Here is a 13,107-nt window from a genome sequence, read left to right on the forward strand (position 1 = left end):
CTAAAACGGTTACTAATTCCTGCAGTGCAAACATGCCAAAAAGTGGGTACTTCCGCCAGTACTTCTGGGAACTATGAAAAGGTTCCTCTGGTGCGAAAGCCCCTTCTGTTTCGATAAATTCTACAGCTAGCTTTTGCCTGACATCAATATGTTAAACATTCAGGGGGATAAAAAAAAAAAACACCCAACATATTCTCTTTTCAGAAATATGTTCTTCAATAGCTGGAAAGCAAAGTCCAGTTATTTGCAACCCTTTCGATAGACTAATATAAACACATAAAAACGCAATAGTGCCTTGGTAACCATTTATGGTTACTTGTAACCATTTATTGGCAATCTCTCAGCCAGCAGTGACTCCACGACACACAAATAAGCCCCACCTGTTACATGTTTTTTAAGTGAAAAATTGAAAAGGAATGAAGCAAAGTCTCATTGTTAGGAGCTGGTCTCTGGTGAGGGGCAAAGGTCAAGGGTTAAAAAAAACAGTGGAAGGATGAAGAAGATTAACAAGGGAAATGTTTGCCAACATCTATGATGCCAGTATATGGAGAAAGTCAATATAATGAAAACTAAAGTGTGCAAATGTATTTTTGAGTGCATGGACTTCGTAGGATATAAGGTCAAGTGTTGGAAAATCGAGTTAGCGGGTCAACTGGGGAAATTTAAAGGGTTGCACTCCCACTCTGATACCTGGATGGCCAGTTGATTTGAGAGTGTGATTCACGGTCCGTGTCTCTCCTGAGGGACCACTCACTCTGAGAGAGAGCTGCCAAGCTAAAGAACACAGAGGCCCAGACCCTAGTTATCACAGTAACATCATGACATTCAGCACTATAACAAAACACACTTGTGGCTTTACTAGTCCTCATCTAAATGGAGACCATTGTGATGTCACAAATAATGTAAAACATCTGTCCACTTTTCCTGATTGCTTCCTCTTTCTTGCATAGTTATTCATTTTAATATAAGGTTCCTCAATTAGTCTCTGACATCATTACTGCCTAAAGCTGGCCGCACACCAGACGATTTTCAAATCTTAACCGATTTTAAAACCATTGGAGACCACAGACATGAGAGTTTCAACCGATTTTTAGCCTTATAATCCACTGAACGCGCACACTAGACAATTCGACCAGACAGCGAGACCACACGCTTCATGACTGTAGGAACGATTTCACAGTGACACGAGATCTCACGGAGACACACGAGATCAAACGTGACTAGAGAAGAAAAACTAATGGAAGACAATCGCAATCAGCTGGCTCTCCCAGCGCGCATTCGGTTTCACAGTGAAAAACAAAGTATAAAAAAAGAATATGGGTGATGTATTCTGCTTTCGTGGCATTTTTGTGGCTGCCAAGTTTCAGCAATAGAAGCACGCAACATCTGGTAAGTGACGCTTGCTCGCTCTCATTGGCTATCGCGGGTATCATGTAAGAGGCAGCCAGATCAAGAGTCACAACAAACCTGTTTGATATTTACGATTTGAGTTCGGGGATGCTCCGTCTCAATCGGGAGCAGTTAAATAATCGTAATGACACCACACAATAGAGGATTTTAAAAAAAAATAAAAAATGCTTGCGACAAGCCGTGAATCGGCCAACACCCCCTGATCGTTCGGGGGTGCAAATCTGTCTTAAAATCAGCCTTAAAATCCTCTAGTGTGTGGCCAGCTTTAGAGGCCTTCATTTAAGTATGATGATCTCATCAGTTTGGACATCTTTCTCCTCATGGGTTGTCAAGTTATGTAACACTTCAGATAGAACACATGCACCTGTATCTGGATATAAAAGTTATACAGTTATCATTTTATAAAATATTAGGGGTCTCATATAATAACAATCACATTGACATAAACAACTCGTGGTCAATAAATCTCAACATGCAAGACACCTAATCTGACCCTCAGTGTTTCAGAAGAAATGTACTGCTCTTCTCTACTTATCTCAAGATACATTTTATGAATGTCTGAAAACAACCAATTACTGTCATACTAAATAATGTGCAATTCTCATCCACTGCTATGGGGAGACTAAGCTTTGAGTGTAGTGGGCAATGCAGTATCTTTCAGCAGAGCTTCAGAGTGAAATTCTTGCTGATGTCCAGTGAACAGTTCTACATATTTCACCCCAGCTCACCAGCTCTCTGGCATGACTGTAAACCTGACTAAACACAAAAGCTGGTCCATTCAGCATTTTTACCAGGAGTATGTTTAAGAGCTTCAGCATTATCTGAGTAAGGCAAAAAACAAAAAAAAAACAAAGCACTAGTCCTTGCAGAGGTCCACCACTTTATTGGAAGATAAATTATGGGAATCGTTAACCCTGTTGCTTTTTCTTGTTTTATAGAATGATTTACACAAAGTAGGCAAGTGCTCAGATCCTGAGTTTCTCATTTTCTGAATAAAAATCTATTTTCTTTTCTTATGAGTCTTTGTACAAATCATTCATTCCCGTACCCATTAACTACCCATGTACCCGTTAACTTCGAGGCCTTCAGTACGCTATCATTCCTTTAAAATAAAGGTTAAAAAAGAGCAAGTCCCATACCAACATGGTGTTTTCAAAGGAAGTATGCCAACACAGGAAGAAAATAACACATCAATCAAAATCAAGGTCCTCTAACACATATATTTTTAAGATCCAGAACTGAGCACACATACTTACCCCTGTCTGTTGAGGATATTTTGAGCTTGTTGCTCGATGAACAAGTCTCCAGGAGAGATGCCATATCGTGTTGTGGGCAACGAAGCTCTGCGTGCTGTCCTAGGAGAACTTGCTACAGTGACAACAGCGACACCCCTCGCTGGTTGGGCTGTTGTTGTTTCCATTGGAACCGGAGTTTCCTGTGGGCGTGGTTTCGTACTTCGGTCAGGTGCTCGTCTATAATTTTCCAAGTTCATTGCCCTCTCTCTCTCTCGCTCAGCATCAAAGCCTGATGGAGGAGGAGCAGGATTGGGGGTGGGGTCAGAAGGCATGAAGACTCGCCCTATTCCTGAACTGCTGTATTTAGACCTGCTGCTGCTTCGGTCCCGCCCCTCATCCTGTTTTTGCAATGCCACGCCCCTTGTCCTGCTCTCACCACGTCCCCTGTCAGGAGGAGCCCCTTTGTCCGACAGGTCAGACTCTCTCCGTGTATGTGTGTAGCGTGGCGCGTAATCCAGATCCACCTCTTGGTCGAGGAGGATTCCGTAACGTTCTGATAATTGTCGCCGACGTTCAGCTTTGTAGCGCGCAATCCGCTCGGCTTTAGAGCTGAGGCTGGCTGCATCAGAACCGGCTGGGGTAGGACCGACTGGCTCAGGGTGGGCGGACAACTGTGGATCTGCACATGTCCGAGCTCTGGATTGCCGCTCTGGAGCTTCTATCTCATCACGGCTGTAGCGCCGCACTGTAACGTAACAAATAGAGAGTGAGTAGGAGACCAAGAAAATTCAAAAATTTTGTGGGCTCAAGATATGACCTGAGCCCCTTGTTCAATGCAAGTCTATGGCATTATTTTCCAGCTGTTTTGTCCACCAGATGTCAGATTACTAATAAAAGTAATACCACACCTCTTTTCCTACGTACCAAAGTATAAAGGGGTCATGAACTGCCTTTTTTATCATTTTGTACTGTTCTCTGAGGTGCACTTATAATGTTATCTATATAATGTTATTTTTACATCAAAATACATCATAATTTAGAAGTAATATGCTATTTTCTGTCCTGTTTTTAACCCCCTCATCTGAACGCTCTGTTTGAATAGGCGTGACGGATTGTAGACTCGGAAGTAAACACCCACTGGCATGATTGGCTAACATTTGTGTATATTTGACAGCATACATTCCTCATAGATGGACACTGTTGTGATTTAGGTTAAAAACACATAAATTCTCAGTACATATCAAACGATCTGTAATAACAGACAAAGCAATAGTGACTATGTAAAAACGGTTACTCACACTTGTGTGGTGTGACATTACTGTCGAATCCAATATATTCATCGCAGCATTATCTTTTAGTTTCAATGTTTCTAAAAATCCTGCATTGAATTTGGACCTTGTTTGTAAATGAATCCATGGGAAAATGAAGTGAACAGAGGACCAAGTTCTTACTGATGCGATCTGGAAATTCATAAAAAATAAACTGCATCCACTCTTTCCTAACGTTGGGACCAGAAGGAAGGCAATGGGAAAGACTATTTTTCCACAACCTGGCACTGCACAGCATATTGATGTCTTCCAAGCCATTTCTAATTTCTGCACAGACCTGCGTTATTTACCCACTACATGTGTAAATGGGTGGGCGGGGCTAAACAGGCAGTGATGTAGAAGCAGGTGTTGATTTTCTTCTGCGGAGGCGGCGTTTAGCGACACTGGCACATTCCACAATCTGTTGTTTTAGCAGATTGGCTTCAATACAAGCTGTTTTTAGACTAACAAGAAAGTTTTGAGTTCTGAAACTTACAGGATGTTTTTATAGTACAATGACCTGTGCGTGGGAGAGGTGGGTTTCTAATGAGCTCTGATTAATCTAATTTCATCTTTGCTTTAAAAATCACTTTTATACTTGGTTTTTCTGTTTAAATCATATTTATAACTATTTTTCATGTACGTTTCATTATTTTCATGTTTTCATTATAATTGAGGTTGTTGTTTTTGATGTCTCATCGATGCACGTGCTTAAAAATCACTTTTATACTTGGTTTTTCTGTTTAAATCATTTTTATAACTATTTTTCATGTACGTTTCATTATTTTCATGTTTTCATTATAATTGAGGTTGTTGTTTTTGATGTCTCATCGATGCACGTGCTAATTGCGTTGCACGGTACATTCATTTAACAGAAAAGACAAGAAGGGTGAAAACACTGTAAAGACTGTTTTATGTTTTATCAGGTATGCTGTTTTGTCACTCATTGTTAAATTAATTTTGTATGAAAGTTTTATACCATTTTCTCTGCACTGTCTGTGCATGGGAGAGAAAAGACAAAAGGGCGAATTCACACCATGTTAAGACTGTTATCTTTTATCAGTAAATGAAGAGTCGAACCGTCAGCTGATGTCCGACTGGTTACTCACTGGGAAAAAAAAAAACAACGCAGACAACACTGGTTACACTTACAGAAATAAACTGTGGTGTGACCTACCCACAATGCCTGGATCGCTGGGATCTGAAGCACGTGTATAGCGTGGTGTGTCCTCCTCCAGTAGTCGGTTGGTCACCAGGCCGGCTGTGTGTTGCATGCTTGTAGTAAGAGCAGGTGGAACATCAGCCTCAATCCCCTCCAACCTTCGTGCAATTCTCTCTTTCCTGCATGATAGGAAGCCATTATATGCAGTGCTGGGGTAATTCGACAAGTGGAAGACAGAGAGCCTAACCGTGACAGTGCTTTTTGTAAAGTAATGATGTAAAATAAGTTACTTATAAATGTAGCATTTCATTTTCAAATGTAACATTTCTCAACACTGACTATATGCGTTTTCGGTCATTTTACATCCACTTTTATGCATTTTGAATGCATTTTTACATTGCATTCAGGGTATACATTTTAACGGTTTATGCATTCCATGGGAATCTAACCCATGACCTTCGCATTGCTAGTGCAATGTTCAACTGTTTGAGCTTTAGGAATGCCATGTTAATTTTAATATGCATAGAAGACTTTTGCGAGACCAAATGTACCTGTTCATTTCTGGACCACTTTTGATAGAGGTTTCAAATTGCTTCCTTAGCTCTGAAACTAAAAGACAAGCGATTTGGTAAATATCCAACTTCTTTAAGGAAAATATAATTATTATTGTCCTTCAACTTTTTAATCACAACGTTATCTTAGCATTTCTCACCTTTGGGCAGTACAGCTAGGATGTTTGCATCAATTTCTGTTGTACTCTTAACCAGTGATGTCCTGTCATCCACACCAAAGCTGTAAGGCAGAGATAGAGAGTTCATGATTCAAAACAATAGAGCTTTAGTAAATGTGTTAATGTCAGTAGACATAAAACGTTTAATTTCATTTTGGTCTTCCTGGCACTTATTGAAAGGAGACTGGAATTTCAGTAAGTGTAACCCTAACCCTAAAATCTGATTGATTGATTAATAGCAATGTTGTTCTAGGATCAACAAGGATGTTGACCCAGGAACATGTCCTACTTGGCATATCACAGTATACGCGCTAGCTGCTTGGCCACAACTCCAAACTGATTCATTATGTTGACTTTTCCAACACCTAATCTCTGCACACCTTAGAAAAATCGGATTTGGCACCGAGTGCCTCCAAAATTCTACACTGGCAGGTCAAGAGCAACCTTACCAATGTTCCCGTGTGACACATTAAGCTGAATTAGCATTGAAAGTCTTGAATGTTTACTTGAATCTCACCACAGGAATAGATTAGCTGCTAAGCTATTTATGCATCTAGAGTTCCCCTTCACCATGGTACCAGTCCTGCCAGCCCAAACAGCACACTCCAATTACTCCTGTTTACAGCACACCCTTCACTACACATGCTGCTATGCACAACGATCTCATAAGCAGGGCAGCAGAACTCTAATGAGAGCTTAAACAGGTTTAGATTGCATTCACAGAAACTTTTTCAGACACGCCCGATATGGAAATGATGTAAGGAGGAATAATTGACTCTGTACAATTGAATTATTGAACATTAATGCATACCAAAAGTTAAACCGTCATTACATCCTTGTTGTGCTTTCAATTTTTTATAATTTATAATAATAGTAAAGAGCCCAGGTCAATTATTCCACAGTATATACTTCTTAACACCACTGATTGAGCTAGAAACCAGCCATGGTTAACTAGTCTCTATATCTACTTGTTTTCTTTTTATTTATTATAAAAAAATGACCCTAACACTAGCGTTCTCTATTCTTTTTCTATTCTTTCGACTTGTTTTCTTTTTTTATTCATTTAAAAAAAAATGTTGTCCCTCTATTACGATTATTTTCTATTCAATCTACCTGTTTTTTTATTATAAAATAAAAATAAAAAATGTGCTACGTGTACTGTGTTAGACTAACCAAGACTTGTCACAGCACTTACATATTATTACTCTTTTGTTGGATCTGATTCCTTCTATTGTCCTCATTTGTAAGTCGCTTTGGATAAAAGCATCTGCTAAATGACTAAATATGAATTTAAATACAAATAGTTTAAAAGTGTCCAGAAACAATGTGGTGAAGGTATGTTACTGTAATATTGTGTCAACAAACCTCACACTACTTCATCACCATTCAATAAAACCCTTGTAACGTACCAACCAATCAGAATCTAATTAATTTTAAATAAAATTTAACATAATTCTTATATTTTTCTGATACTGTAAATAAACATACACATTCTGACTAGATTTCTGACTTCAGATTTTTTTAAACACTGGTTGAAATGTGTTTACATGACTAAAATATGTTTTTGTTCTATATTGTGGACTCCAGGAGGACTGATGTTTTGATTTATTTTGTACACATTAAAATGCCAAAAGCACATTCTTCTCTTTTAACAGCTTAACCAATGGAAACAACAAAAGATAACACACATACACCCACACATACACACTCTGGGTCTGTGATGATAACAGCCAACTACACCTCCCCTTCTCTTAGAGCAAAGTCTTTTTCATTGGCCAGGACTATTGATTCTTAAATCACAAATTCTGACCAAAGTAAACAAAATGTCTACCCTTTAATTTATCCCAAAACGTGCATGACGCAACACACAATCAGTGTCCTGAAGTCCATAGAGCAACACAGTATCTAAGGATTTTCAATAGCATCGTATCAACCGCATTTAGTGCTAACTATTAAAGAACATAAAGGGATTAATTCAGTATTTAATTTACCTAATGGGATCAGCTTTAAAACAAAGAAAAAAGTTGGGTCAAAACAAAATAGCCTTTAAAATTGCGAGATGAATGGATTCTGACCTTACTGCTCTTTTCTTTAGTAGTGCAGGGCTGTAGAGCTTAGCAGAAGCTTCACCGACAAAGCCTGTGAAAAGAAACAAGACAAAAATCTTAGGTGTCTTTCACAACACAATTCCGCAAATCTATCCAAAAGACATAAAAAATAAAATGGACCATAAAGGCCTGTTCACAACAAGAAGTATTACTACAACAATACTTACTGTATAAAGTTTTAAATATCGTTCTAATTGCTTAATAAGGAAAGTTCACAACACTGATAATGACACTGTAATTAAACAATATTGCAACCACTTTCATAATCAGAATCCACCCAAGTTTAAAGAGCTTGAGCACTTAAAGCAGCAGACAATAAAATTGTAACATGCGCTTATAATAAACATAACATTATTATCCATCGGCGCAATTTCGTTCTTGGTGTGCATGGGCCTTAACAGCACAAACTGAATTTGGCAGCTCAACTTGAATAATTCTGTGCACTTAAAAGTAATTTCATGTTGCTTACAGTGACGTTAAGCAACCCAAGTTCAGGAAAAATACAAATTTATCTTAGACAAAAATTTTAATGGAATATTTCTCCAGAAATATGCAACCTGTTGCCAACAATGACAAAATATTTAAACACATTCCATCTTGACTTCATGTTTTGTCCATTTAAACCCATCATATTGTACAGACAACAGCTTGAGTTACTGTGTTTAACATCCTCCAGTGTGGGTTGCCTGATAAATTTACCCCTCCAAAAGGAGCACCTGGGCTGGGAAGGGACCGCTTTAAGAACAAGCTAAGAAGAACAACGTCAACGTGGGTGTGAAGACATCCTAATTAACTTAAATCAAGTCTGGTGGACGAGTTTCCGTCCCAGGGTTGCCAGAGAATCACGTCAGGAAGCTGACAGCCACAAATTAGCGGCGAGGAGACGAGAAGAACAAGGCATTGTCTAAAAATACTATTTGGGGAGATCAGGGTAAAAAATAGACCCTGCTCAAGGGTCCACACTACTTAAAACACATGTAGTTCATCTCACAGAAAGACAGACGTCCAGTAAACCACTTTCACACAAGGTTTGTGTGAAGGATTTTATGATCTGTTGTGTAGACAGCAAAACAGCAATTATCACGTCCTGCCATTAGCACGTTAACACAGTGTTGACACACAGAGTCTGGGGTCATTTCATGATGAACTGACAGTATAATCAGTGTGACAGCTGCAGGCACTAGAGATTCAACATCAAATCAGTTGCGACTGTGAAACTTTGGCAGCTGGAATGGAGAGATAAGGCTTAGCTAGAGGTCACAAAATTAAACACACAAAATGTCTTAGACAGACTGAGATGCTAAAGACTATTACTGTTCCACTTCAATGAGACCTGATTTAAGTTCAGTGACTGACCGATAAGTTTTTCAATGGCTGCTGTTGATGCTGCTACTATCTGATGAGCAAGATGTCAAAGGCTCTTATGCTCACAGAGGCTGCATTTATTTGAGAAAAAAAAAAAAAAACAATACAGTAAAAATAGTAATATTGTAAAATATTATTACAATTTAAAATGACTTTTCTGTTTTCACATGTTTTATAGGCCTAATTTATTCCTGTGATGGCAAAAATGAATTTTCAGAATCTTTACTCCAGTCTTCAGGGTCACATGATGCTTCAGAAATCATTATATGATAATTTGCTGCTCAAGAAACATTTATTATGAACATTTAAACATTGTCAATGTTATAAACGTTTTTGTGGAAATGGTGATATATTTTGTGCAGGAATCAATAATGGAACAGAATGAACAAAATTTATTTTAAACAGAATGCATTAATGCAACCCTGCTTGCATATGAATACATGTGCAATTATATGTGTAATCATTCATATTCTGTTTAATTGTGCTTGTACATAATTAACCTTTTGATGAACAATTGTTAAAAAGTCAACATCAATGTATGCGTTAAATGTTGATTTGAAAAAAGAAATTATTTTTTTCCCTCAATGCTTGATGTCGATACCGTTTTTGCGATAACAGGGTGGCTGACAGCCAGTACAACTATATATTAATACAAAAATATATGATATCATAAATATTACACATTTCTGAATTTAACTGAACATTTACATTTTACATTTACACATTATTTCCTGTTTTCCAAAAATAATAATAATAATAATAATAATAATGCATACTTTGTATCCACAAATCTCAATTGACAAGGAGACATTGACACTGTCTACAGATTTTCTGAACTGACTCAGAATCACCACTTCGATTCATTTGGCAACAGTCATCAGCTGATACAGACAATCTCAAAATGGTCAAATTAGTCTGGCAGGACTATCACTAATCACTTCTGAAGTTCACAGCAACCTTTAGCACACCACAAGGATTCAGACTTCTTCAGGTCAATTAATCAATCTTCATCCTCTTCAATCAATCTTCAGCAGAACAAGAGTTACTTCTGGTTTGTATGACTATTTAAAAATATTTTTTTTCACACAATATTAAATTGATTTAAACAAAGCCATCAAACAACTTCATGTTCCTTCATATTAAAAGAACTATTCAATCAATGACCCGGCAACCACTTTTACTCAAATCCTCATAAATCAACCTCACTGTCTGGTAACAGTAACCAGGCACAGAGAGTTCAAGACTTACCTTGACTACACTGAGTGACGTGGTTGAGATAGTTAGTAATCCACGGGTTATGGAACATGTTGGAATGAAAAGGAAAGTAAAAAACGGAGGAAAACGGAGAAAAGAGAGGAAAAGGACAGACAGACCTAATCACAGGCTCAGACAGATGAAGAAAGAGAGCGAGAGAGAGAGGGATCGCCACGGACGGACTCAACGTGATGGAAATGCACCGAGGCAAAACTGGAGGGCTAAAGCAAACACATGGGAGGGTGGTAGAGAGAGAGAGAGAGAGAGAGGTGCTAAGGCAGCTCACAGGCAGTAATCTGATTACAGGCAGAAATTAGTCTGGATGATAAAAGTGGATTGTGGGAGCACGGTGGATTCCTGGACTTATGACATGAGGTCTCCTACATTTACACACACGCGTCAGCAATCCTGGAGTCACAAATACTCGGTGATGCAAAGATGAAAGTCTTTAATTAGGTCTGACATGCCTTTAACATTTTACTGAAGAAAAAAAAAAGCCAAATAAATGTGAATCTTTGTTAAAGCTGTGTTATTAAGAAAAGTGTGTCTTCTTATAATGCACACTAAAGGACTGCTAAAAGCTATCTTCCATGTAATTTTGAGTTTTTATGCTAACCGCTATGAGCACAGAGTTCTGGGTTCTACTTCTGCTGTGTTGCCAAAGAGGTTAAGGTTTAGCTGGTTAGCACTGAACAGTTAGCCCCATGCTGGTATGCTGTAATTACATATGGCATATTACATGCATTACAATACTTGCTTTTTGTGATATTAACATTAAAATCTAATCAATCAAATTGACTGGTAGTTTTAAATGGCAAAATGTTTTGAATATTTTTGAAAATTGTTGACTATAGCTTTCAAGTCACTACACTGTTGTTTGCTAACATTTCTGCCAGTGTTGTTATTGTTTACTAAAACTAAACAAATAAAAAATACTGTCATTGAAAAAGATAAAATAAAATAAAATATTTAAAAAAAAATCACTTAATTTTAGCTTTATATAAATACAATAACACTGATTCCCAGTCGACAGCTGTATCCAGCTGCATCTTGATCATGTGAAAAACGTTTTCTTTCATGCATAAAGTTAACTTTTAAAGGGTCTCTATCGATCACACTGACTCAAATTGCCAATTCTTACTGAAAAATTAAAGACTGCCGGCCACTATGTTGCTGCAAATCACTGTTAGCATGAACATCCCTTCAGACCGACAGAATGAAAGACCAACCACACAGAATGTAACAAGCCCATTTATTGAAACACACAGGCATATGCCAATAGAACATAGTAAAACACCACAACTAGGTGTTGAAAGTATTGTAACAAGTTGACATTGTCATAGTGTGCACTAGAGGGAGCACTGAGAGGCCAAAGGTCCTTTGGGGCTCACTAAACAACATGGAAAACTCAGACGGGGCATGTTAACATGTTTATAGCTAGCTATATAACAACAGACCTGCTTTAAATGGTACATTTGTCATCTCATTTGTATTGCAAAGGTACAGCATAATACAAATAAATCAAAAGACAATTTCATGATTAGTCCAAATTGATCAAAGGTCTCAAATATCATAGCTCTAGCAATAGCTCTAAAAATGAGTCTGCTGTGTTTTTAAGAAAAGCCAAGCCATGCTAGTCAGTGTTATAATACCGGCAAATGCACGTGCAAACATGTCCATCTCTCTGTCTTACTGGACCACTCAAGCACTGCTGCCCTTAATAAGGCAATGTGTGATGTGATTGGCTGAGAGACCTCAAGGGGGTGTGGCTAACTTATGTTTATCCGGCTCTGCTGTGCATGTGCTCTCTGCTTTACCACACTCCCTCACTCATCTATCATATTCCTTTCACTCCTGGAAGTGATATCTCTAGTTTTCTTCTCCCTTAGCTTATTCTACTATACAAACGGTATGATAAACGCAATGCAAACAAGATTTTGTAGTAGTTATGAAGTAGGTGATGTTATGAAGGAGATATCTATTATTTACCTGCAGAATTAGAGACTACATTTGAGACGTAAAAACACAAGCACAAATAACTAGACTCGATGCTTCCAGTAAGCCAAGGAGTTATGACTCTAGTCTATTCTGGTAATTTAGAGGTTAGAAGCTGGTTACACAGGGCTGTGTGTGTTAGGTCGCATAAACATACACACAAAAATACCTTTTAACAGAGATTTTAAGACAATATAAAATAACAAGAGCAACCCTCTACATTGCGAGTAAATCACTCGCATATGCGACTAAATCTTCACTCTGGCGACTAAATTATGTCTAATATTAGCCAATTGCTAATAAATTCTCAGATTTTACTCGCCAGTGTGTGAGTTGGAGGCTAAGTATAAGTTTAGCTCAGATATATTTTCACTCGCCGAACACTCTCTGACTGAGCACTTCAGAGTTTCACTCTCCGCTAAGCGATCTGTGCTGTTTTTCAGTTAATCTGAATGGATGTGCAGCGCAGCGCACCTGTATTTGAAGAAGGCGCACGACTCGCCGTTGCTTTGTTTCACACACACGCAGCGAGAAAGGGAGA

At 38.2% G+C, this 13,107-nt stretch overlaps 1 protein-coding gene across 1 annotated transcript in view; it reads right to left on the reverse strand.

Annotated features, from left to right (window-relative positions):
- The window catches only part of LOC107713623 (supervillin-like), a 37,069-nt gene extending 26,259 nt beyond the window's left edge, over nt 1-10,810 (reverse strand). The window contains exons 1-6 of the mRNA XM_016519194.1: nt 10,566-10,810; nt 7,920-7,983; nt 5,827-5,906; nt 5,666-5,723; nt 5,130-5,293; nt 2,667-3,390 (exon numbers count right to left, since the gene is read on the reverse strand). Of these exons, the coding sequence (XP_016374680.1) occupies nt 2,667-3,390; nt 5,130-5,293; nt 5,666-5,723; nt 5,827-5,906; nt 7,920-7,983; nt 10,566-10,623 (1,148 nt within the window). The 5' untranslated portion in view covers nt 10,624-10,810. The remainder of the gene's footprint in view (nt 1-2,666; nt 3,391-5,129; nt 5,294-5,665; nt 5,724-5,826; nt 5,907-7,919; nt 7,984-10,565) is intronic.
- Nucleotides 10,811-13,107: the final 2,297 nt, after the last annotated feature.

The sequence above is a fragment of the Sinocyclocheilus rhinocerous genome, unplaced genomic scaffold (assembly GCF_001515625.1).
Source record: "Sinocyclocheilus rhinocerous isolate Xijiao unplaced genomic scaffold, SAMN03320098_v1.1 scaffold898, whole genome shotgun sequence".
Classification (NCBI taxonomy): domain Eukaryota; kingdom Metazoa; phylum Chordata; class Actinopteri; order Cypriniformes; family Cyprinidae; genus Sinocyclocheilus; species Sinocyclocheilus rhinocerous.